General features: G+C 45.9%; 1 protein-coding gene across 2 annotated transcripts in view; it reads right to left on the reverse strand.

Annotated features, from left to right (window-relative positions):
- The window catches only part of MYO18B (myosin XVIIIB), a 300,206-nt gene that overhangs the window by 30,529 nt on the left and 244,470 nt on the right, over positions 1-25,207 (reverse strand). For both annotated transcript variants that reach the window (XM_050745880.1, XM_050745879.1), the window contains exon 40: positions 9,113-9,243. In XM_050745880.1, coding sequence (XP_050601837.1) covers positions 9,113-9,243 — 131 coding nt within the window. The remainder of the gene's footprint in view (positions 1-9,112; positions 9,244-25,207) is intronic.

The raw sequence follows: 25,207 nt of genomic DNA on the forward strand, positions 1-25,207 counted from the left end.
GGTTGCTTTTGCCTGTGAACCTGTTTCGCTAAATTTGCATAGAATATCAAAGGCTGAAGTCAAGACCCACCAGGTGGTCTGTTTGTTCATTCATGATGAAATACTGTCCATAGCAAGACTGGTATCTGACCTGGAACACATGTTTCCTACCATTTGAGCTGGTCTCCAAAAAAATGAGAGTATGTTTAAAATAAGGAGGCTGAATTAAGAGCTTCTGGGAACTAAGGCTCACGTTTATTGTATGAACAAATGCCAAAGGCACCTAATGCCTTTATCGTGAGATGATCTGCAATGAAGTCTTCGGGACAGGAGATTAAAAAAAAAAAAAAAGGCTTTCAGGCAGAAGCAGTGGAGAGTTTTGTACTGTCTGCTCCTGAGAAGCATTAAACCACATGGGCAGAACTCACTGCCATGTTGACTGCCTGTAAGTCACAGGTTACTGGTCCTGGAAAGTACTTGAGTTTGTACACCATGGTGCATGGAGCCCTCGAGCTCTGGGAGACACCATGAAAAGTGCGGGTACCAAGGGGTTAAGAAGAGAGACCTAGGAGGAAGGATTAGCCCCAAACCTTCCCCTCTCGCTCCAATCAGAAGATGGCTGCACTCCATCCTAAGCTAGAATTTTGTACATGAGTTTGCTTTGGTATAAAAAAGGAATTCTACAATAAGGAGGGAGTTTGAAACCCACTGGTCCTTTTACCATGTGAAGAAAGAGTCTCTGGGCTACAAGCTCCATGAGGCAAGTCCATGTCTGCTTGTTCCCTACTGTACCCTGTGTCCCAATACAGAGGGTGTCCATTCATTGTTTTCTGCTGAGTGGGCACAGGCCCAAAGGACAGATGACCTGTCCATGGTCCTGATTCATTTGGCGGTACAGCTGTCTGGGACCCTCATCTGACATGACGTCAGTGGTTCTTTCTCTCCCCTTGGTGCAAGTGGCTTTCTAAAAAAAGAACTTGACCAGGCATGGTGGCTCATGCCTGTAATCCCAGCACTTTGGGAAGTGGAGGCGGGTGCCTCACGAGGTCAGGAGTTCAAGACCAACCTGGGGAATATGGTGAAACCCTGTTTCTACTAAAAATACAAAAATTAGGGGCCAGGCTCGGTGGCTCAAGCCTGTAATCCCAGCACTTTGGGATGCCGAGACGGGCGGATCACGAGGTCAGGAGATCGAGACTATCCTGGCTAACACGGTGAAACCCCGTCTCTACCAAAAAATACAAAAAAAAACTAGCCAGGCGAGGTGGTGGGCGCCTATAGTCCCAGCTACTCAGGAGGCTGAGGCAGGAGAATGGCATAAACCCGGGAGGCAGAGCTTGCAGTGAGCTGAGATCCGGCCACTGCACTCTAGCCTGGGCGACAGAGCGAGACTCCGTTTCAAAAAAAAAAAAAAAAATTAGCCAGGCGTGGTGGCGTGTGCCTCTAGTCCCAGCTACTTGGGAGGCTGAGGTGGAAGAATTGCTTGAACCTGGGAGGCAGAGGTTGCAGTGAGCCAATATCATGCCATTGCACTCCAGCCTGGGTGACAGAGTGAGACAAGAAGGAGGAGGAGGAGGAGGAGGAGGAGGAGGAGGAGGAGGAGGAGGAGGAGGAGGGGAGGGGGAGGGGGAGGAGAGGAAAGGAGGGGGGGGAGGGGGAGGAGGGGAAGGGGGAAGAGGTGGTGGAGGGGGAGGGGGAGGGGGACTTGTGCTGGGAATTTGTAAACAGGGGATTGACGATGAGCAAGATAATTAATTCAATGTCTTCAGCTGTACTTCTTTAGGGTCAGTCCTTGCCAGACAGTTCCAGTCTAAATGCAAATGTTGCCTGGGAAGTAACATGTAAATTCACTGGCCCCATCTCACAGTGACAGACACAAGTTCTCCTTAATGACAGGGCAGTTACTGGGCAGTGAACAGAGACCTTGACAAGGGAAAGGAGGAAGTAGGTTACATTTGACATGACAGCAGAGCTTGGCCATTAGCAGTGTAGGTTATGGGGTCAGCCTGGAAATCAGATCATGGCTTCATCACTTACTGCATGGATTGGGGCAAGTTTCTTGACTTCTCAGTTCCTTCATCTGCAAACTGGGAATGATAATGGTAGGAACCTCAGAGAGTTGTTCTGAGGATAATGTATCCCAAACAGGTAGCATAGTACCTGCACAAAGTAATTTCTCAAGAAACGGTACCTATTCTTACAATTATCATTATTTCCTGTAATGCTGGAATAGATAAAGTTGTTTGGAGCCCTGACTCTCTGTGAATCCTACAAGCTAGATATATGGGCTAGAAGGAAACCCAGGTGGTCCATGCAGCATCATTTAAACAGGTGTATATGGTACTAAGGCCTTGCGTTGCAACTTGAACTGCAGCATCAACCTTCTTAGATTAATAGGAATGCTTTAAGTTGTTCTCCTTGGCCTGGAGCACATTCATTACTCACAGGGGACAAACTAGAAAGTAAAAAAGTTGCTGGAAAGGAGCTGTTGGCAGTTCCAATGACTGTCCTACTATGTAGCAAGAAACGTTACAGTTTGGACAGAGCCTGGGTCCACTCACGAATAGATTAACTCAGAAGCATGCCCTCAGTAGCAACCAGAATCTTTGGTTAGACCCAGATCTTTCCACTTGTCCTACTGCAGCCTAATTTTAGCCAGGTTATAAAAGGATGTACGTTGGAAAATGTCCAACTTATACTCAACAAAGCAATTGAGGACTCTTTTTTCAGAGCATTCATCTCAGATTGGACCAGCTGGTACTTACGCACTTTCAGCTAACCCGAGAGTAAGAGGTCATTCACTGACCTCTCTACATCTCACCCAAACCCCTTTACCCCTTAGCCAAGGTGACAGACAGAGCAGCCGCAGCCCCTGGGCCATGAATAGACGGGGCTGTCTGTCAGCCAGCACATCCCTCCCTCCATGAATAATGAGCATGCACCAGGCCTGGGTGACTGGCTTAAAGCATTTCTCCATTAATCTAAGGAGGTTGATGCCACAGTGCAAGTTACAATGCAGGTTCCTAGTGCAAGAGAGCACATGTTTAAATGCTGCCGCATAGGCCACCTGGTTTTCTGAGCACGTAGCCACGTTTCCAGCCTGGAAGGCCTGTTACACTCAGATCTAATTCCCAACATGGGGAAATGTGACTTTTTGTAATTTGAACAAGTCTCTCAAAGAACCTCACCTGCAGCTAAAGCCTCTCTCTCTCTCTCTCTCTCTCTCTCTCTCTCTCTCTCTCTCTCTCTCTGTGTGTGTGTGTGTGTGTGTGTGTGTGTGTGTGTGTGTGTGTGTTTCTCTCCTGGGTTGGCTTTGAATTCTATTATAATTGAGAACTCTGGAGAAGTACCTCGAACCAGTCCCTCAGGCTCTAATCCAAACCTCTTACCCCAGGGTGATGAGGCAATTAGGAGTGAAGTGTAGCGTGGAGCTGCTGGCAAGTGGGAGACTATAGACTGGGGCCTGGGCAGGAGCTGGGGGTTCTGCTGTGGACTGTGGATTTACAATCTAGCAACACAAATACTTCTTTTCATTGTTTACAACCAATTTAATCGCACTGTGATCAGAGAACATGCCTTATACAATATTAATTCTTTGAAATGTGTTGAGACTTCATGGGCAATTTTTTTCCCAGTTTCCCCATCTCTGTGATATTATCGAAATCTACACTGTGTTTCCACCTCAGATCCAAGTTCTAAGTCAACACATGAGGATCAAGGCCTGCCGAGAATTAGGAAATGCTCCCTAAGAACCACGCTGGATTCAGGGCTGGCTTCAGGGGCTGGCAAGCCATGCCCAGAAGGGCCTGCATTTTGGTTTAATGCTCTTCTGTCACTGTCTTAAAATTTTTAATACTTTTTGAACAAGGAGCCCCTTCCTTCCTTCCTTTCTTTCTTTCTTTTTTTTTTTTTTTTTTTGTTGTTGAGACAGAGTCTCGCTCTGTTGCCCAGGCTGGAGTGCAGTGGCGCGATCTCGGCTCACTCCAAGCTCCACCTTCCAGGTTCACGCCATTCTCCTGCCTCAGGCTCCTGAGTAGCTGGGACTACAGGCGCCCGCCACCACGCCTGGCTAATTTTTTTGTATTTTTAGTAGAGACGGGGTTTCACCATGTTAGCCAGGATGGTCTCGATCTCCTGACCTCGTGATCCGCACGCCTCGGCCTCCCAAAGTGCTGGGATTACAGGCGTGAGCCACCGCGTCCGGCCTTCTTTCTTTCCTTTCCTCCCTTTTTCCTTCCTTTCTTTCCTTTCCTTCCTTTCCTTCTCTTTCTTTCTCTCACTCTCTCTCTCTCCTCTCTCTCTCTCTCTCTCTCTTTCTGACAGAGTTTCACTCTGTTGCCCAGGCTGCAGTATACTGGCACCATCTCAGCTCACTGCAACCTCTGCCTCCCTCGTTTAAGCCATCTTCCTGCCTCCGCTTCCTGAGGCCCTGGAACTACAGGCGTGCACCACCACGCCCAGCTAATTTTTATATTTTTGGTAGAGACAGGGTTTCACCATGTTGGCCAGGCTGGTCTCGAACTCCTGACCTCAAGTGATCCACCCAGCTTGACCTCCCAAAGTGCTGGGATTACAGGCGTGAGCCACCGTGCCCGGCAAGCCCCACACTTTCACTTCACACTGAACCCTACAAATGATGTGGCCAATCCTGCCTGGGGCACTGGGGCATTTTAAGAAACTGAGGGTATCAGTGGGTTTCAATGGGTCATCTTCAGAGGAGAAGACAGGTAGGAGAAAGGGAAAGAGGAAGGTGGGATGGAGAAAGAGAAAGGGGGAACGAGAGGGCTGCTGCTCCCTCATCTACCTTCCTGGGGGACACTGGTCTTCTTTCACTTCCTAGAACGTGCCTTGATCTGCCCTTACTCATTTTCTCCAGGCCTTCCCATGGCTGGCCCCTTCTTCTCATTCAGGTCTTAATTCCAACCCCTTCCTCTCTGGGAGGCTGTATCTGCCTATCCTGCTCTTCATCACAGCACCACGTTCTCTGCCCTCGTAACTCCAATTGTATTCTAGTGTTTATCAGTCTGTGCACTTTATTTTTGGATACACACACACATATACACACACACATGCACACACTCCACCATCAGAATGCAGGTTTGATAAAAGCAGGACCACCCCTAGGCTCTTCTCCCTCTCTATTCCTTGGCAATTCAACCAACCTGGGCTTTAGACACAGTTCCAAACGTTCATTTCTGCCTGACTTCAGGCAAGTTATTCAACCTCTCTTCATCTGTAAGAGAGAGAATAACGATAACGAGAAGCAAGTGTAATAAAACAAGCACTTAACACAGCATCCCGCATGCAATAGGTGCTCAGTAAGAATTTATCAGATGAATGAATGAATGCAATTGATGATTCTCATTGAGCCCCTACTATGCGCAAGGTACTGTGCTAGGAAGTCATACTTTTTCACTTGCTCCTTATTATGAACCCATCTTAGACTCAAAGAGACGGAGGCTCAGAGAGGTTGAATAACTTGTCCCAGGTCACGTAGAAATTAACTATTAGATTTAATTGGCAATCAAACTTGTTGATGTGCAAAGCCTATTCCCTCTCAAATTCTTCCTTGACTTCCAATTGTAATAATCCTGCACGTTGCACGGGGCTTTTTCGGGTACAGGCACAAGATGCATTTTTTACACCTGGCATTCTGTAGTCATTTCACACCTCACAGCAACTCTGAAAAGCGGGTGATGTCCCTTCCAGCTATGAGGCAGGTGTTATATGGAAACTAGAGATCCAGTCAAGGAAAGAACATCAGAAGCCCAGCAGGGAGGAAGATTTAAGCCCCTACAGACAGAAGATCATGAAAAGTGAGACAAAGAATTCAGACTGGATTCCTGGGTGCCCAGGGCATGAAGCTCAGAAAGGGTAGATCAGAACAGAGGAGGCAGATAAAGGCGTCTCTTATTAGGATGAGGGTGACAGCAGGGTCCCTTTAAAGCCAGAGGGGACTCCCCCTCCATGTCAAGACTGGAGTGATGTCTGCAACCTTCTGTGACCTCACCACCAGGACCTCATTCCCCCAGTGAGATGTTTGTCCCTTGCTTCTTGTTTTCCTTTTCATTTTATAATGTTTTTATTTCTTAATGTTTGGGGGTACATAGTAGGTATATATATTTATGGGGTACATGAGATGTTTTTATACAGGCATGCAATACGTAATAACCACATCATGGAAAATGGGGTATCCATCCCCTCAAGCAATTATCCTTTGTGTTACAAACAACTCAGTTATACTCCTTTAGTTATTTTTTAATGTACAATGAAATTATTATCGACCACAGTCATCCTGTTGTGCTATTAAATACCAGGTCTCATTCATTCATGCTAACTACATTTTTGTACCCATTAGCCATCCCACCTCCTACTGTCTATTCCCATGGGTTAAATTGCTTTGATTTTTATACCCCACAAGAAAGTGAGAACATGCAATGTTTCTCTTTCTGAGTCTGGCTTATTTCACTTAACATAATGATTTCCAGTTCCATTCACATTGCTGCAAATGACTGAATCTCATTCTTTTTCATGGCTGAATAGTACTCCATTGTGTATATGCATCACATTTTCTTTCTTCATTCATCTGTTGATGGACACTGTCCCTTGCTTCTTGTTGCACCTTCTTCCAGCCTGTCACCCACCCTTCAAGCATGGACCCTCCACCTCCTTCCAATGCTGTTATGTTTACTTAACTTTTATTGTTTACTAGAAAAGCAATATTTGCTATGCAAGTGAAAATAATTTAAACATTTTGCTCATTGACCAAAGATGGTAGTAACTACAGCCATTCATTCCTGCTGTAATTCATGCAAAAGCTCTATTGTTTCTATGAATGGAGAAGCCAGCCCAAGCATCAAACAAGTAATATTGACAAAAGGAGTTTGTAATTATAGTAAGTTCTGCCATGACACTCATAAAACAGGAGGAGGGGGGGCAGTAGAGGTGGGATCCTAAATGCAATCATGAGCTGGAAAGCAGCTGCAACATCAGGATTTGCCCTTGTACCAGCAGTTTGGCAGCTGTGCCAACTAGCAGGGAATGGCGGGAATATTTGGAATGTGCATAGAAGCCACTTTTGCACAAATTAAAGAATTTTTTAAAGACGAAGTCTTTTATTTAGAGGCAAAACATGAAGTTTTATTTACTTATTTATTTTCTGAGACAGCGTCTTGCTCTGTCGCCCAGGCTGCAGTGCAGTGGCACAATCACAGATCACAGCTCACCACAGCCTTAAACTCCTGGGTTGAAGTCATCCTCCTACCTCAGTCTCCTGAGTAGCTGGGACTACAGGTACCACCATGTCTGGCTAATTTTTAAAAAGGAGTTTTTGTAGAGATGGAGACTCCTTATGTTTCCCAGGCTGGTCTTGAATTCCTGGTCTCAAGTGATCCTCCTGCCTCAGCCTCCCAAAGTGCTGGGATTACAGGTATAGGCCACCATGCCTGGCCAAGAACATGGAGTTTTAGAGTCCAGTGGCTCTCCGTCTTGCACTCAGCACCTTTACTGGAGAGTCTGAGGTTACAAATCCCTCAGCGGCTATGACCAGCCCAGGATTGCATTCAGGGAGGAGGTTATGCGCATTCTAAAATTAGGTGTATGGAGTACATAACTTATTTGAGCAAAATCTCCTAAAGAGAGTACTAGTAGAGCCAGAGATGTGTGTGCATGTTCATTGCACAGATTTCAGAAAATATAAATAAACTCGAAGAAGAAAAAATTGTCACCCGTAACGCCTTTCCTCAGTGTTAGAATGTTGGTGTATTTCTTCCAGTTTTTTTCCTGGACTATTCATAGTCAGCTCTAATATAGACAATATAGATGTCTGGTTCTTCCTGCTGGCTAAACCAGAGCTGATTTGTAACCCTCTCTGCTTCCCTTGCCTGTCTTGTACCCACATGCCCCAAAGGTCAGCAGCTGCCCCTGCCTCCACCCTTTAAGAGGGGTGTGAATGGCCAAGGTCTGGGTAGGAAGTTCAGCAGACCTGAGTTCTCGCTCAGTGTATGAAGCTAATTTGCTGTGTGACCTTGAACTTCTCTGCAGTCAGGGTCCTCATACGGAAACAGAGAGCGACGCATTCCAAAGACTGATATTTGACAGTTCTGGCTGCAGAAAAAAACAGCCTTCACAGAGAGGAAGACCAAGAAAAACTGGCTTTTAATGCGGCCTGTTCAGGTGTGTACAGCGGCAGCTTGCAGGCAGCAGGAGGGAACCACCTCTGGAGATTCTTTATTGGAAAGCTATGTAAGGAAAGTATCTTCTCTGCTACCCAGACTTTGCCACAGAGGCTAGAAGGGGGGCAGGGATGTGTGGCAAGACAGGCAGCTGCGGTTCCTAGAGAAGCAATAAGCCAAGGGTACAAAGGGAGCTCCTGGGAACAGAATGCTACAGGAGTTGGACAGCCTGGACCCATGGGTCCAGCTGGGATACCCCAAACTCTTTCCAGCTGAGCGGTCCACCTGTGGCCTGCAGTAGCTTGAGACTCAAGCAGAGATGGTGAGAAGTAGCCCATCTTCTGAGAAAGGCAAGAAACCCTGACACTGAACTTGGGTGGTCTCACTAATCACCAGCCCAACCTTGCATCTTTGAATCAGCCATATGCCCTTGTAAAACAATGTCCATTATTCTGTACAAACATAGCTTCCACTTATATAGCACTTACATGCCTGTCATGTTCATCTGTGAACTCAATTAACTCTCAACAACAGCCCTATGAAATAGGCTGTAGATTGAATATATGAAACTTCCAGTCTGTAGGTCAAAAATAGTCCCATCTTGGCAACTGCATGTGGTTCATCCTAATATTATTATGCCCATCTTACAGATGAGGGAATTAGGCCAAGATTGGACATGGAACTTGCAGAAGACCATACACTAGTCCTATTCCAGTCACATTGCCTCACCAAAGGCTTGCTGAGCCGGACTGAGAGGTGTTAGCAACAGCAAGGAGAGGTTAATACCAGCAGAGCAACATATAGTCTCTCCTCACCCGAGTAAGCCATTGATGCCTCCAGCCCCAGAACATCTTTGGGTTTCCCAGTGAATGTGGCCCCTGCCCGGCTAAAGGGCAAAGAGCTCCCCAGGATGCCGTCCACCTGCTGCGCCCAGCCCTGCCCAGCCCCCAGCAAGTTACCTCTCAGTATCACTGTCGCTGGATGCCACTTCTTCCAAGGCTGCCTGCAGGTCAGCAATCCGCCGAATGGACGTCTCCAGGTCTGTCTGGAGGGTCTGCCTCACTGTCCCAAGTTCCTCCACATACTTCTCCTGGGGACAGAGGATGCAAACACACGTTGGCCTTGGGCAAGAAATGCACCACCCATGCATGCACTGGGGAAGAGACACGCCCCAGGCTGAGCCTAGCGTTCACTGAGCACTATTAAGTGGTAGGTTCTCCACGAGAGGCTCTCTCTGTGGACAGGTTTATGGGATCCTCAACCAGGTGTTCCACGGTTCATAGAGGAGGGAATAGATACTCCAGTGCATGGCACACGAAGCTTGCTCACCTGTGCAGGGAGTGCTGCTCCCAGTGCATCTGACCCCAGGGCCATGCTCTGAATCTGCACCACCATACGCAGCGGATACTCAGCCCATCTCGGATGGATGAGTAAATGTAAAAACCAAGAAGGGTCATGGAGTCTGGTTTAGGAAGCTGAGCCCCAGGGATAAATCTGGTGCAGGAGGTCATGGGGAGAGTATAACAAAGATGGTTTTCTTTCAAGTACGTCCCCTAGACACCCGCACCTTGCTGTCCTCACAGCAGCAAAAGCAAAGATGAAAAACCTAGCCGGGCTCCCTCTAGAACAGGCAAGCACAATGGGCATTTGTGGAGCTCTTTCTGTGGCCAGAGCTGTGCTGAGTGTTTTGCAGCCAGGATCTCACTCATGCCTCGCAGGCCCCGCAGGTGAGTCTCTATTCTTGTTCCCATTTCACAGATGAGGAACTGAGGCCTTAAGAAGTAAAGACTTCATGGCGGAGCTGGAACTCAAGCTCAGTGCCTCTGACTCCCCTCTCGGGGTTCATCTTGGTGATCAGTACTTTCTGGTACCTTTCTAATCGGATTTTATCTGGACTTTTGGGAAAATCTCTGACTTTAATTTGTAACCTACTCATTGCTACCCTTTAACATACAATGATTGTCACCTGACGGTTAGTTTGCCCCCCAGGGGACATTTGGCCATATCTGGAGACATTTCTGGCAGTCACAACTTGGAGAAATGCTGCCGGCATCTGGTGGGTAGAGGCCAGAGATGCTGTTCAACATCCTATGAGGCACAGGACAATCCCACAAAGAATTATCTGGCCTGAATGTCCACGGTGCTGAGTCTGAAACCCTAGGTGAGACCCAGAATCTAACCTCCTGGTAATTCATCTTATGGGGGATAAATCAAGAGGCAGAACACAGCTCTATGCCCGAGGATGTTTGCAGCGGTGCTACCGACGACAAGGAGAGGCTGGGATCTGCCTCATCACCCAGCAATTGGGAATGGTTAGAGAAATCACAGTGTGTCACTTTGAGGCTCTTAGGCAGACATTAACATTAGAAATAAGAATTGTGGCAGCACGGAGTGCTTCTGTGAAATAACATGAAGCAAACGGAATAGATCCAAACAGTATCATGCCCAAATCTATGCAAATAACACGGAGAATTGAGAATATTTACGGATGGGGCGAAGCGGGGTTATAGATGGGATTTTTCTTGTAAGAGGCTCTAATTATGTAAAGTTTATTTTTGGACTGCTGTATAAAGGAACACACATACCAACTGAGGACAGTGGGAGGGAAGAAATTTGAGGATGTGGGGTCAAAGTACAATTCCCAGCTCCCCATGGAACTGAGTAGGTGAGTGAAAATGAATGGCTCACAGCCCCTCTCTAGCCTAGAGTCATGTTTCTCTTTTTCTCTCTTTTTTTTTTTTTTTTTTTTTGAGACAGAGTCTTGCTCTGTTGCGCAGGCTGGAGTGCAGTGGTGCGATCTCAGCTCACTGCAACCTCCCCCCTCCCGGGTCCAAGCAATTCTCCTGCGTCAGCCTCCCAAGTAGATGGGATTACAGGCACCCACCACCACGCCTAGTTAATTTATGTATTTTTTTTTTTTTTTTAGCAGAGACGGGGTTTCACCATTTTGGCTGGGCTGGTCTTGAACTCCTGACCTCAAGTGATCCGCCCACCTTGGCCTCCCAAAGTGCTGGAATTACAGGCATAAACCACCGCACCCGGCCTCATTTTTCTTTATTTTGCAGATGAGGAAATTAAAGCCAGCAAGGTCACTCAGCGAGGTCACTCAGGAAAGGCGCAGAGCTGGGATCTGAACCCTGGACTTGGTGGCTCCAAGTCCAGTGCTCTTTCTGTGGCTCTGATTGCATTCCCCAAAAGAAGTCAGCGAGGACCATTGCAGGGACACACAGCTCTGCAGATCGGCCTGCCCGTTCACATTATTGTACGTCTGTGCCTTTCCAATGTTTTCTGATTTTAAAGAGAGGGAGGCAGCAGGCAAAGACTGAGTAAGCCTAAGGGCCAGGCTGAGCTGATGAGAGGGAGAAGGGGTGGCGGGAAGGATGCCACGGTGGTGGCATGAGAAGGGGCTGCCAGTCCATCCCAGTTGATTGAAGCCACCAACTGTGAAATCCCCATCTCAGCCTTGACAAGGTGAGAGACAACCCGAGGTTCAGGCCTCCAGGTTGTCAGAGGAAATAAAGGACACTGAGGGACTGTGAAGGAGGGGGTGCTCACCCCAGGACATCAGCATGTCAGCTCATAAACGCACCTAGAAAATGGCTAGGTGCAAAATCCCAGCAGCTTCTGGGAGCATCTGCCCAGGCTCCACTCTTTTCCTTTTTTTTTTTTTTTTTTTTTTTTTTTTTGAGACGGAGTCTTGCTCTGTAGCCCAGGCTGGAGGGCAATGGCACAATTTTGGCTCATTGCAAGCTCTGCCTCCCAGGTTCACGCTATTCTCCTGCCTCAGCCTCCCGAGTCGCTGGGACTACAGGCGCCTGCCACCACGCCTGGCTTTTTTTTTTTTTTTTTGTATTTTTAGTAGAGACAGGGTTTCACCTTGTTAGCCAGGATGGTCTTGATCTCCTGACCTCGTGATCCGCCCACCTCGGCCTCCCAAAGTGCTGGGATTACAGGCGTGAGCCACCATGCCCAGCTGGCTCCACTCTTTTCTAATGGGCCAGGACGATGGTGTCACTGGGCATTAGCCACTTTCTCCCAGATATGGCACCTGTGTCTTTGTAAGACACAGAGGCAGAAAAATCTGTATTGCTGTCTTAGATTCTATCCCACGTCCACACGTCTGGGCCATTGTGGGTTACGTGTTAAGTACAGTGAATCCTATAAGCATTGGTTCAATGAATGTCTAACCCAATGACCTGTCTGAGGTCACACCGCTGGGAGACCACAAAGCTGAGATGTGCACCCAGGTCTTGGGTTCTTAAGTGGGAACCCTTTAGGTCACATGTGCTGAGATACGAGAAAAGGGTACAGACGCCCCTTCCTCGTTTTGCTTAGCTGAATCTTGCCCGTGTCAGTGTCATGCAGGAGCAGCAAGCTGTACAGTCCACATCCTCAGGGAGCTTCCTGGAGGGTAGAGGAGACAGACAGAAGGAGGCACTGTGTCTCAGGGATGGGTGGGCCTGGGCTGGGACTAAGGAAATGGGCAGAAGAAATAGGAGTCTAAAATGAGTCAAATCCACAATATCATAAAAGTGAAAGTAGGCTCTGGAGCCGAGCTGCCGGGGTTCAAATCGCAACTCTGCTGCTCACTGGCTGTGTGACTTCCAGCAAGTTACTTAACCTCTCTGACCTCAGTTGTCTCACTGGGGAAATGGAGCCAGTAGCAGACCCTCCCTCACAGGGCTCTTGCGAGGAGTAAATGAGCTTGACAGAGTGGAAACCTGACCAACAGTGGCATAGCTATCCTTTAATTCTCATAGGAGAAGAAGCATCAGGAAGAACAGTGTCATCCCCAGTTCACTGAGGAGATCTGCCAAAGTCACAAAGCAAACAAAAGCATCGGAATGCAGGACTCTGGCTCTGAAGATTTTTCACTATCCTGCAGAGACAAGACATGAAAAAAACAAGGGCTGCATAGAAGGTGAGTTGGCTTAGACACAGCAAGAAGAGGTGAGAACCAGAAAGCCATCATTAGTTAGGCCAGAGTATGTGGACCAATAACAGGGTTTGGGGACCTGCCACTACCTTCCACCCTCCACCGTTGCCCCCTTGCCACCCTCTGCATCCCCTCCTCCATCTGCTAGGGAAGCATCAGACTCAGTGGGTGCACTCCGAGGAGAAAGCTTGGAGAAATTTAGTGTTGGTGTAATCAGCAATCAGCAAATCTTTCCTGCTTCAACACAAAAACCAAATGGAGTCTGCTGATTGCAGAGACCATTTCATTAGGCTAAACAAGTACAGTGCCCCCAAACGGTCTTCCTGGGGCAGATAAAACAAGGCACCAGCCAGAGACCCCTCCGGAGACACGGAAGGGATGCACAGGCAGAAGGGGAAGTGAGTCAGTGCCCCTCTCATGAAACAGGAAGTGGGCAGGAGGCAACGACAGCATCTGACAATCACGCTCGCTTGGGCTTGGCTCAGGGCTGCTTCATGCAAATGGGGTTGTGTTCTGAGGTTGGGTGTGAGCTTGGTCCTCTCTGTTATTAGCTCTCTTCAGAGATTTGAAGCATGGAGAGAAATTGGAAGGTGGGGGATAATTAGGATACAAAATGATTTAGATAGTTAGATGCATAGACAGCAGAAATCCTTTAAGATATACACCACAGTCCCGGGGTAATCTAAAACTACAATATAATGGTGTACACACTGTAGACACACATCATCCACACCTCCTGGTATATATTATATATTCATATATTATTCATTCATACATACATACATTTAATAAACATTTGTTGAGCACCTACGAGGTGCAGCACTGATCTAGGCGCTGGCAATACAAATAAAGTCCTCATTTCCACAGAGCTTATGTTCTTGCAGGGATCTAATCTCTATCTGTATTACCGGTGTCTGGAACACAGGAGGCACTCGATACATGTTTGGGGATGAAATGAATGGTGCTATTGTATGACTATTAGTGGCGAATTAGGGAAGGATAGAGGTATTATACATTCTAAATAATGCATGCATAATATACATGATACATACAGAATATATGGAGGATATATATATCGTGTACACAGAGATCAGTACAATAACATGTACTATGTAGATAACATGCATACTTGCTGACCTGCCCAGCATCACTTGAGAGAACCATGATTCTTGTTAAACCCCCAGGCTACTCCCTCTGGAACATATCAAAGAGTTGCTCATGTGAGAAGCAGTTCATGTGATAATTAATGGCTGCAATTAAAGTCATCTCCTCTTGTGATGTTCAATTAGAGGCTAATATTTAAAACTGCTGTTTGTTGTTTGTTTTCTCTGTCCAGAGCATCTCAATCTTCAGAGGACCCCTCTCCTCTCTGCAAATGGACAAGACTCTCATTTGTTAATTTCTGCACCTCTAGAGGTTGCCTCTCAAACCTCCTGAGGTGTCTCCCAAGGCCCCCCAAAGTTAATTTCACCTGTGCCACACAATTTACACTATAGATCAGACTATCTCAAAACACTTTTGAAACTTGATGAAAACCTATCTTGTTGCTTTCTTCTAATTTGGTAAAGACAAGAAGAAAATGTTACAGAGCCTGGTGCTGAAAAGAATTACACACACATATGCTATTATATATATAAACATGTACATATGTGAACATGTGTGCACAATATGTACATGTGTAGATACACACCCAAATATTTCCAGCATCTGGCACATAGCTTACCTAACCAATATTAAGGATGTATTTATTAGAATCTGGTTACTGATTAGAATTAGCAATCAGCCATCCTTTCTGGCTTCAACCTGAAAATCAAATGGAGTTGAATTTTGCCTGTAATATGTACTTTATCCTATAGATCAGGGTATATCCTGAAACTTGATGAAAATAATCAAGTAGTTTCATATCCTTAAATGTTTAACAAACCTTGAACATAATAAATACGTGTTAAACTAATAAATAAGTGAATACATTTATGTATATTTCTTGCAAACACAGGCACTCTGCTAAATGTTCAAAATATCTTATCTCATTTAATCTTTATCGAAACCCCCAGAGTCAAGTGCTATAGAAACACAAAAAGTGAGCTGAGATTATTGCAACAAAGTGGTAGCAATGGCTATTATCTCTGTGTGGTAAGATATCAGGCAATTTTTACATTCCTTTTAGCACTCCTCAAGATTTGCTGTAAAGAATAAGAATTATGTTTATAGTAGGCAAGTTAAAAATATATACTTTATTCCTCTCTGATGCTACAGTGAACAATCTCCTTATCCACCTGCTCCGTGCTGAGAGGTAATCTTCACCACCTTGTCATGTCCATTTTACAGATGAGCAGACTGAGGCTCAGAGAGGTTAACCCACTTGCCTAGGGACACACAACCAAGGCAAGATCTAGAGCTAAGCTCAAGTCTCCTGACTGCAGTCCATGGCTCTTTCCAGCTTTGCTTCTAATTGTTCCTGTTTCATCCGATGATGCCTATGTATTTGCAGGTGAGGGAATCTTTCCCAGAAAGAAAGGCTACGAGGAACTGCCATTGCTTCCTTCAAATCGTTCGAGGGTCACTTGCCTGGGAGAAATGAGGCTGAGGCTGGAGGGTGTGAAGTGGGGGAATAAAAGCCCTGTGGGCCGGTCAGGGTGGCTCATGCCTCTAATCCCAGCACTTTGGGAGGCCGAGGTGAGTGGATCATTTGAGGTTAGGAGTTCGAAACCAGCCTGACCAACATGGTGAAACCCCGGCTGTAATAAAAATACAAAAAATTTAGCCGAGTGTGGTGGCGCACACCTGTAGTCCCAGCTACTCAGGAGGCTGAGGCAGGAGAATTGCTTGAACCCAGGAGGCGGAGGTTGCATTGAGCTGAGATTGCACCACTGCACTCCAGCCTGAGTGACAGAGCAAGACTCCATCTCAAAATAATAATAATAATAATAATAATAATGCCCTGTGAATTGTGTTCCATCAAGAGCTCAAAGGCTACATTGGTAATAGAGTAAGCATCAGCAGGTGGTGTTAAGCTCCACTTTGGGAAAGGAAACAGTGGGAGTGGCCCTAAGAAAACGCAAATGTATGCCCAGTCTCCAGCAAGAATAAGGACGGAGGAGAAGTTGGTCATCACTCTACAGGGTTCTTTCCTCATAATTATCCTGAAGATTTGTTACATTATTCTTTTTTTTTTTTTTTTTTTTTTTTTGAGGGAATCTTGCTCTGTCACCTAGGCTGGAGTGCGGTGGCATGATCTCAGCTCACTGCAACTGCCACCTCCCAGGTTCAAGCAATTCTCCTGCCTCAGCCCCCCAAGTAGCTGGGATTACAGGCACCTGCCATTATACCTGGCTAATTTTTGTATTTTTAGTAGAGACAGGATTCCACCATGTTGGCCAGACTTGTCTCTAACTCATGACCTCAAGTGATCCACCCATCCCAGTATTATTCTATTTTATGATGTGATAATAGACACAGAGAGACCCATCAAAGGTACCAAATTCATACAGCTAGAAAGTGACAGATTAAAGTTGGGGCCTTCGTAATTTCTAAAGGGTCAGCAAATACCCAACAATACCTCCTGTCCTTTTCTTCATACGTGGCAGGCATGTCTGATCAATCACAGCAGAGACCCAAGCAATCAGGGACTAGAATCCATTCTCTCAACTCACCAAGCCAAGTGTGTCATTCCAGTGCTGTCCTGTGCTTCATCTGCCAGCATCGGTCAGAACTTTCAATTCTGCTACACTTTTTTTTTTTTTTTTTTTTTTTAAAGAGATGGGGGGTCTCATTCTCTCGCCCAGACTGGAGAGTGCAGTGGTGCAGTCATAGCTCACTGTAACCTTGAACTCCTGGGCTCAAGTGATCCTCCCAACCTCAGTCTCCTGAGTATCTGGGACTACAGGCATGCACCACCATGCCCAGATATTTTATTAGTAGTAGAAGTAGTAGTAGTATTTGCAGAAACAGGGTTCTGCTATATTCCCCAGGTTGGTCTCAAACTCCTGGTGTCAAGTGTCCTCCCTCCTTGGCCTCCCAAAGTATTGGGATTACAGGCATAAGCCACTGCACTCAGCCTCTGCCACATTTTTAAATGATCCCAATCCTCCTAGAAATGGTTTTCATATCCTCAAAGAAGATATTTATATTAGTTAGTTGGTTCGCAAGTTTATTTCTCCTTAAAGATTGGTGAGTATTCTGTGGATCTGAGTGAAGCTGAAGCTAATCACACTTCCAGGGAGACCCTAGTGAGTGGGGAGAGGGAGAGATGCAAACTGCTAACAACATCACAAATAGCAGGAACAGAACTGGCTTTGGAACAAGATGAGCCCTGAAGCAGCTACGCGAAAACCGAAGAGTTACTAATCCTTTCGCACCTTCAGTTCCTCATCTGTTAAAATGGCAGTACGACATTATTCCTTGACAAAAGGTGTTACAAGGAACAAATGAAATAACGTAAAATTGTGTACACCTCATCTACCTACATCAGTAGCACGTACTTGGTCCACAGGTTCCTATTTCCTTCTTTCTCAGTAAAGACACGGAAAATACGAGGGCTGCTGGTGTTTAGTGAGGATGACTTCATTTTTCAGAAAATGACGTCTAAGAATCTATCACTTGTTTTGTTGTAGTTGGAAGGATTTTACAGAATGCTTTGGGAAAACAGAAACCACTCTAGGTCATTCAGCCAAGGGAATTTAATACAGAAAATGTGTGACCCAGGTGATGGAAAAATTGAGAAGCCAGGAGAAATTAGCAACAGCAGGAAGGCACTGCCAACCTAGGGCTGGACAAAAAAGTCAAGGAGTTGGGCCATCCATTGGGAAGCGAGACCTCAATAGTGCTGCCCGGAGGAAATAGGCTTCATGGAGGAAGGAGGAGAGTCCTTGATAAAATCTGGATTAAAAGGAGGTACTGCTGCTTCCATGGATGCCTCAAGGCAGTGTCAAAGAAAGATATCCTGTCTTCTCCCTTCCTTTTGACCTTCAGTTGTCCGTCACTGCCTTTCATTGGCAGAACCTACCAGAAGTCAAGGAAACCAGGAAATGTCATTTTCTGTAATTCCACAGCAGAGCAGAGAAGGGGTAGGAGTAGATCTGAAAGTGAATGGGCAATGGCTGGTTCAGAGCTCTAAAGCATCCAGGATCACTCCAGGCTTCATTATTTAAGATAGACAACAGTGTTTTCAGTCCGTACAAATTCATCAGACTGTTCACTTATGTGATTTGCACACTTTTCCATGTCCATATTTTGAGGAAAAAGTTATAAGACATCCAGAATTACGATTTTTTTTTTTTTTTTTTTAATTTTAGAGACAGAGTTTCGCCCTGTCACTCAAGCTAGAGTGCAGTGGTGTGATCATAGCTCACTGCAGCCTCGAACTCCTGGGCTCTGATGATCCTCCTGCCTCAGCCTACTCAGTAGCTAGGACACAGGTGCACATCACCACATCCACTTAAGTTTTTTTTTTTGTGTGTGTGTGTGTGCGCTTTGTTTTTTGTTTTTTGAGATGGGGTCTCACTATGTTGCCCTGGCTGAACTTGAACTCTGGCCCTCAAGTGATCCTCCCATCTCTGCCTCCCACTGTTGGGATTAGAGGTGTGAACCATTGTGCTCAGCCACCAGAATTATTATTTTCAAGGGCTACAGAATCAAGTGCAGGATTACAGATCCCTATTCTGTACTAGTTACATATTGCTGTATACTAAGTTACCCAAACACTTAGAGTTTTGAAATATCCAATATCATGTATTATCTCTCATGGTTTCTGTGGGTTGAGAATTCAGGAGTGGCTTCTCTGGGTGGTTCTGGTTCAAGGTACTTGGCAGCATGAATAAAGGCCTCCCAAAGATGTCCATGATCTAATCCGGCAACATGTAAATATGTTCCCTTATATGGCAAAAGGCATCTTGCAGATATGATTATGTTAAGGATCTTGAGGTAGAGGGAGATTATCCTGGATTCTCCAGGTAGGCCCTAATATAATCAATCATAAGGGTCTTTGAAGATGGAGGCAAGGGGATCGGTGGGGCAGAGAGCAGCAATGTGGAGATGGAAGCAGGGATTGGAGTGGTGCACCCAGGAGCCAATAAATGCTGGCAGACTCTAGAAGCTATAAGAGGCTGGAACAGATTATCCCCTGGGGACTCCAGAAGGCACCAATCCTGATGATACCTTAATTTTTAATGCCTTTGGACTCATCTTGGACATCTGATCTCTAGAACTCTAAAAGAATAAATCTGTGTTGTTTTAAGATACTGTGTTAGCTTTTACACTGTTGGTGGGATTGTAAATTAGTTCAACCATTATGGAAAACAGTATGGCGATTCTTCAAGGATCTAGAACTAGATGTACCATATGACCCAGCCATCCCATTACTGGGTATATACTCAAAGGATTATAAATCATGCTGCTATAAAGACACATGCACACGTATGTTTATTGCGGCACTATTCACAATAGCAAAGACTTGGAATCAACCCAAATGTCCATCAGTGACAGACTGGATTAAGAAAATGTGGCACATATACACCATGGAATACTATGCAGCCGTAAAAAAGGATGAGTTTGTGTCCTTTGTAGGGACATAGATGCAGCTAGAAACCATCATTCTTAGCAAACTATCACAAGAACACAAAACCAAACACCGCATGTTCTCACTCATAGGTGGGAACTGAACAATGAGATCACTTGGACTCGGGAAGGGGAACATCACACACCGGGGCCTATCATGGGGAGCGGGGAGGGGGGAGGGATTGCATTGGGAGTTATACCTGATGTAAATGACGAGTTGATGGGTGCTGACGAGTTGATGGGGCAGCACACCAACATGGCATAAGTATACATATGTAACAAACCTGCACGTTATGCACATGTACCCTAGAACTCAAAGTATAATAATTTAAAAAAAAAAAAAAAAAAAGATACTGTGTTAGTGGCTGCTTGTTGCAGCAGCGATAGGGAATAAAGATAGGATCTATCGAAATGCCAGCCAGGGCTTTGGTTGTCTGCAGGCTTGACTGCAGCTGGAGGGTGCCCTTCCAAGCAGGCTCACTGATGTGGCTACTGGCTGGAGGCCTCACTTCCTCACTAGCTGTTGGCAGGAAGGCTCAGTTCTCTGCCTCATAGATCTCCCACTGATGTGGTTTGGATTTGTGTCCCTGCTCAAATCTCATGTTGAATTGTAATCCCCAGTGTTGGAGGAGGGGCTGGCCTGGTGGGAGGTGACTGGATCATGGGGGTGGATTTTCCCCTTGCTGCTCTCATGATAGCGAATGAGTTCTCACAAGATCTGGTTGTTTAAAAGTGTGTAGCACCTCTCCCTTCTCTCTCTTCCTCCTGCTCAAGCCATGTAGGGCCTGCCTGCTTCCCCTTCGACTTCTGCCATGATTGTGTTTCCTGAGGCCTCCTTAGCCATGCTTCCTGTATAGCCTCAGAACTATGAGCCAATTCAACCTCTTTTCTTTATAAATTATCCAGTTTCAGGTAGTTCATTATAGCAATGCAAGAACGGACTAATACACCCGCTGAGCTGCTTCAGTGTCCTCATAACACAGTAGATGGTTTTCCCATAGCAAGTGATCCAAGAGGGAACAAGGCAGAAGCCAAATGTCATTTATTATATAGTTTTATTATCATTCTTTAGACACAAGGTCTCACTCTGTTGCCCAGGCTGGAGTGCTGTGGCACCATGATGGCTCACTGCAACCACAAACTCCTGATCCCACATGAGCCTCCTGCCTCAGCCTCCTGAATACCTGGGACTACAGGTATGCACCATCACACCAGGCTTTTTTTTTTTTTCAATTTTTTTTGTAGAGATGGGGTCTCATAGTGTTGTCCAAACTGGTCTTGACTTCCTGGCCTCAAGTGATCTTCCTGCCACCAAATGTCTTTTATAGCCTAGTCTCAGAAGGGGTGACCTATTACCATTGATGTAATCAATATGTCACACAGACCAACTCTGATGCAGTATGGGAGGTGACAACACCGGGGTGTGAATGCCAGAGACGCAGATCACTGAGAACCATCTTGGGAGGCTGGCTGTCACAGTAACATCAAAAGATCTTCACATGTGTCCCATCTCAACTGACTCCCATACCTACGAAGGAAGAACTTCTCATCTCGAGAAACACATCTGTTTATGAGTTGAATCACGTCCCCGGAAAAGACAGGTTGAAGTCTTAATCCCCAACTTCAGAATGTAACTGTACTTAGAGATGAGGTCTCCACAGAGGTAATCAAGTCAAAACGAAGTCATCTGGATGGGTCCTAATCCAATATGACCAGTGTCCTTCTAAGGACGGGAAACTTGGACACAGAGATACACTTAGAGGGAAGAGAATGGGAGGACACAGGGAGAATGTCACATAAAGATTGACGATTAGAGCGATGTATCTAGAAGCCAAGGAACATCAATATTTTCCAGTTAACCACCAGCAGCTAGGAGACAGGCATGGAACAGTTTCTTTCCTAGAGCCTTTGGAGAGAGGATGGCCCTGCTGACACCTTGGTTTTTGGACTTCCAGCCTCCAGAACTGCAGGACAATACCTTTCTGTTGTCTTAAGCCATGCAGTCGGTGGCACTTTGTTATAGCTGCCCTAAAAACTAATACAACACCACGTGCTCTTTTCTTTCTCTTTTAAACACCATTGCTTTGCTTTTCTGTTTCTAATAGCATTCACTATAGAGAATGCAGAACATTTAAAAAGTGACAAAAGAAAACTTTGAAAATCATCCTTAAGTCTGTTATTTGGGGACAATCGCTTTTCATGAATATGTTGATGTATTTCCATCCAGTGTTCATTTCTGCATATGTGTATAGATACATCTATTTGACTCACGCTCAGGTAAAACACCTGTATATTAAAGGCAGAATGGAGTTGACTCTGCAGCCAAGTAGGGGACTCTGTGGAACTGTACACCATCCAGCCTTCCCTGCCAGGATTCTCCCTTATCTTGAGGCAGAAGGGCTCGCTGCTCCAGGCACCTGCTTCTGGTCTTTCCTTTCTTTTCTTATTTTTCAACCCCATGGTTTTAAAATGCCCTCAGCTGTTGCCTGAGGGTCTTTATAGCTTTCTGGAAAGTTAACATTTAGGCAACTTGAGCTGTTTAAAATGTACATGATGAAGAGTTTGCCTGCAGAACGTCTAAGTCGGCTGCACTGCTGTGTGCATTCGCACATCCCATGAGCATCTGTGGACACACATGCCAGACACCAGGGGCCAAAACGGAGGCTTAGAGCAGGAAGCCAGCTGGTAAAGACTGCACAGTCATGGGGCTGCAGAGAAAAAACCAGAACCTGGGTGTTTCCTACCCCTGTCCTCTCTCTCTTTAACAAGTGCACCTCTCTCTCCATTTCATCCACTTTAGATGGATCATTTCTGCCTGGAAATCATTACAGCTACTTGAGTAACCAGAGTGCCAAGGACTGGAGCTTCAGTGGTGAGGAAGGGGTTTTGTACTTGATTCGTGGAGTCCCTGATGTGTGGGGAGGAGTGGACAGCACAAACTCCTCAAGACCCTATCACACAGGGATGGAGAATGTGGCTAAAGCTCTCTTGGGGCATTGGGATGGAGAAGGGGAAGAGAAAGGGAGGGGGGATCAGGCTTCGAGGCACATAACTCTCTCTTGGGTTTTTCAGTCGCAAGGTTTGCAAATAAAAAATTTAAAAAGAAATCTCTCTAAAGTTCCTTAAAGCTCTTGCTATCCAGAGCTCCTAGCTTTGCCAGCCCTAAAAATCCTCTCCAGCCTGTGACTTCTGATGCAGCATTCTCAGAAAAGGGCAAAGAAGAGCCATCATGGGACCCCAACAACCTTCTCAAAGTTGATACCAACTGAGCAGGGGATTCATAAAACCCCCAGATGCAAACAGACATCCTGACCTGGAGTAAACTCCAAACACCCCAATCCCAGCTTCCCAGAGTCACCCACCCAACTGCTCTCTGAATAAAGAAAAAAGGCATTTCATTTTTCTGCTCAAAACACAAATATGACATATCTGTGCCACCCAATTTTCCTGACAGGGGAATAATTATATCAACATAATTAAGTCTCGACTGCAAAAATTATCTGCACTGCATATACTGACACTACACTTCCCACATCATACTGCCATTGTTCCAGCTGGTAATTACTAAGCCACCTTTGACATGTCTTATTTCAATTTAAATGGAAATGCAGCTCATATTTCTTCTCAGCCCACTAGCCCATGTGATTGCAGAAATAGGGAAAATGGACTTTGCAACTTCTCAAGTGGCCACTGGATTTTGTCTCCAAAGAAGTTTAGTGTGGGAACAATTTATAGCTTACCCTGGATCCCTTCTCTAGGCTTCAGGTGTCTCATCAATGCAATCTCTTGCATCTTTCCTCTGCTCTCCGTTCTTTTTATGAATTCAGTCTTCATCGTAATTTCCTAAGGATTCATATAGTTCTCTTTTTTTTGAGACAAAGTCTTGCTCTGTTGCTCAGGCTGGAGTGCAGTGATGCAATCTCAGCTCAATGCAACCTCTGCCACCTGGATTCAAGCAATCCTCAGCCTCCCAAGTAAATGGGACTACAGGCGTGCACCACCACACCCTGCTAATTTTTGTATTTTCAGTACAGACAAGGTTTCGCCATGTTGGCAGGGCTGGTCTCGAACTCCTGACCTCAGGTAATCCACCTGCCTTGGCCTCCCAAAGTGCTGGGATTACAAGCATGAGCCACCATGCCTGGCCAGGATTCACACGGTTTTAAACTGATGTTCCTCTCATCAGTCTAGCCCACTCTCCAATTGTATTCCACAAAGCCTCCAAGGAGGAATCTCTTTACCCTGATAATGTCACTCCTCTGCTGAAAAGTCTTCAGTGTCTCCTCAGTTCCCACAGTCCCAACTGTGTTGTTTAGCATATCAGGTCCTTCACAGTCTCTGTCCCAATTCCCCCTTTCTTTTTGCTGCCCACACCTTGCACCCCACATCAGTAATTCCCAGAGTTTTCCCGAGCTCCCAAACATGCCATGTTCTTTGATGCCTCTGTGCCTTTGAATCTACCATTCCTTCATCTGGAATGTTCTCCTCTGCCTTCTCCCTTCTCTGACAAGCGAACTTCTACTCATCCATCAAGACCCCATTCCATAATCACCTCCTGTATGATGTGCTCTCTGGTTCCCTCTGAGAGAATTAGTTTCTTTCCCTTCTATGCTCCCAGCATTTGTACAAGCCACTAGGATAGACAGATACCCCATCAGATTGTAATTATTTGCTAATGTCTAATTCCCTACTATACTGATCTCTTTATGATAAGGTTGTACTCAGCCTTATATCCCAAATACCTCATGCAGTCCTCGGAACTTAGAAGTCACCACATAAATACTTCAACTTTAAACTCTTCCTGCCCTAAATTCATGACTTGGGCAGTATGCAGCAGATCTTATCAACATGGGCCTTCAATTCACACAGACATAAGCTTGCAACCCAGCTCCACCGTGTGCAGTGTGACCCCAAGCAAGTCTTGCCACGCACTTGACCCTCAGGTTTCTCATCTGCAAAGTGAGAATAATAATAGCATTGCTGTGCTATAGGACTAGCTGAAGAGTCACTGGTGAGAGGAAGTGTTTGACACATTGCATAGACTATAAGAAGTGCTTAATAAACATCAGTTCACTTTCTTATCCTTACAACTATTGAGTGACAGCTTGTGCAATATGCCAACCTGGGAGGTCTCCTCTGTTTTGATGCTTTCTCACCCTCACCCCATCCTCCCTGTGCCCCCAATTCTCTCTACCCAGGCATCTGCCGTATACTCTACTAGCCAAACTATTTTAATGCCCCTGCCTGGGCCTCAAAGTCCTTCCTGTCTCCTCTCCACAAAAACATGCTCGTCGTATGTCCCACTTCCTCACCGTCAGGTCATAAGTCACATTGACCATGCCCAGGAATGAGATACGACCACTACTGCCAATGTGACAACCCCCTGGGGGACATTAGGCCTTAACCTGGCGTAGCATCCATGTATGTTCACAGCAGTCCCAGGAGAGACTCTACTTGGGTTGCAGACACAGCAACACAAATACAAATACAAATACAAATACAGGAGTTGGAAAATCGGATCACCCCTTGAATAAAGCCATCCAGGCCACCGGTGATTAAAATG

The sequence above is a fragment of the Macaca thibetana genome, chromosome 10 (assembly GCF_024542745.1).
Source record: "Macaca thibetana thibetana isolate TM-01 chromosome 10, ASM2454274v1, whole genome shotgun sequence".
Classification (NCBI taxonomy): domain Eukaryota; kingdom Metazoa; phylum Chordata; class Mammalia; order Primates; family Cercopithecidae; genus Macaca; species Macaca thibetana.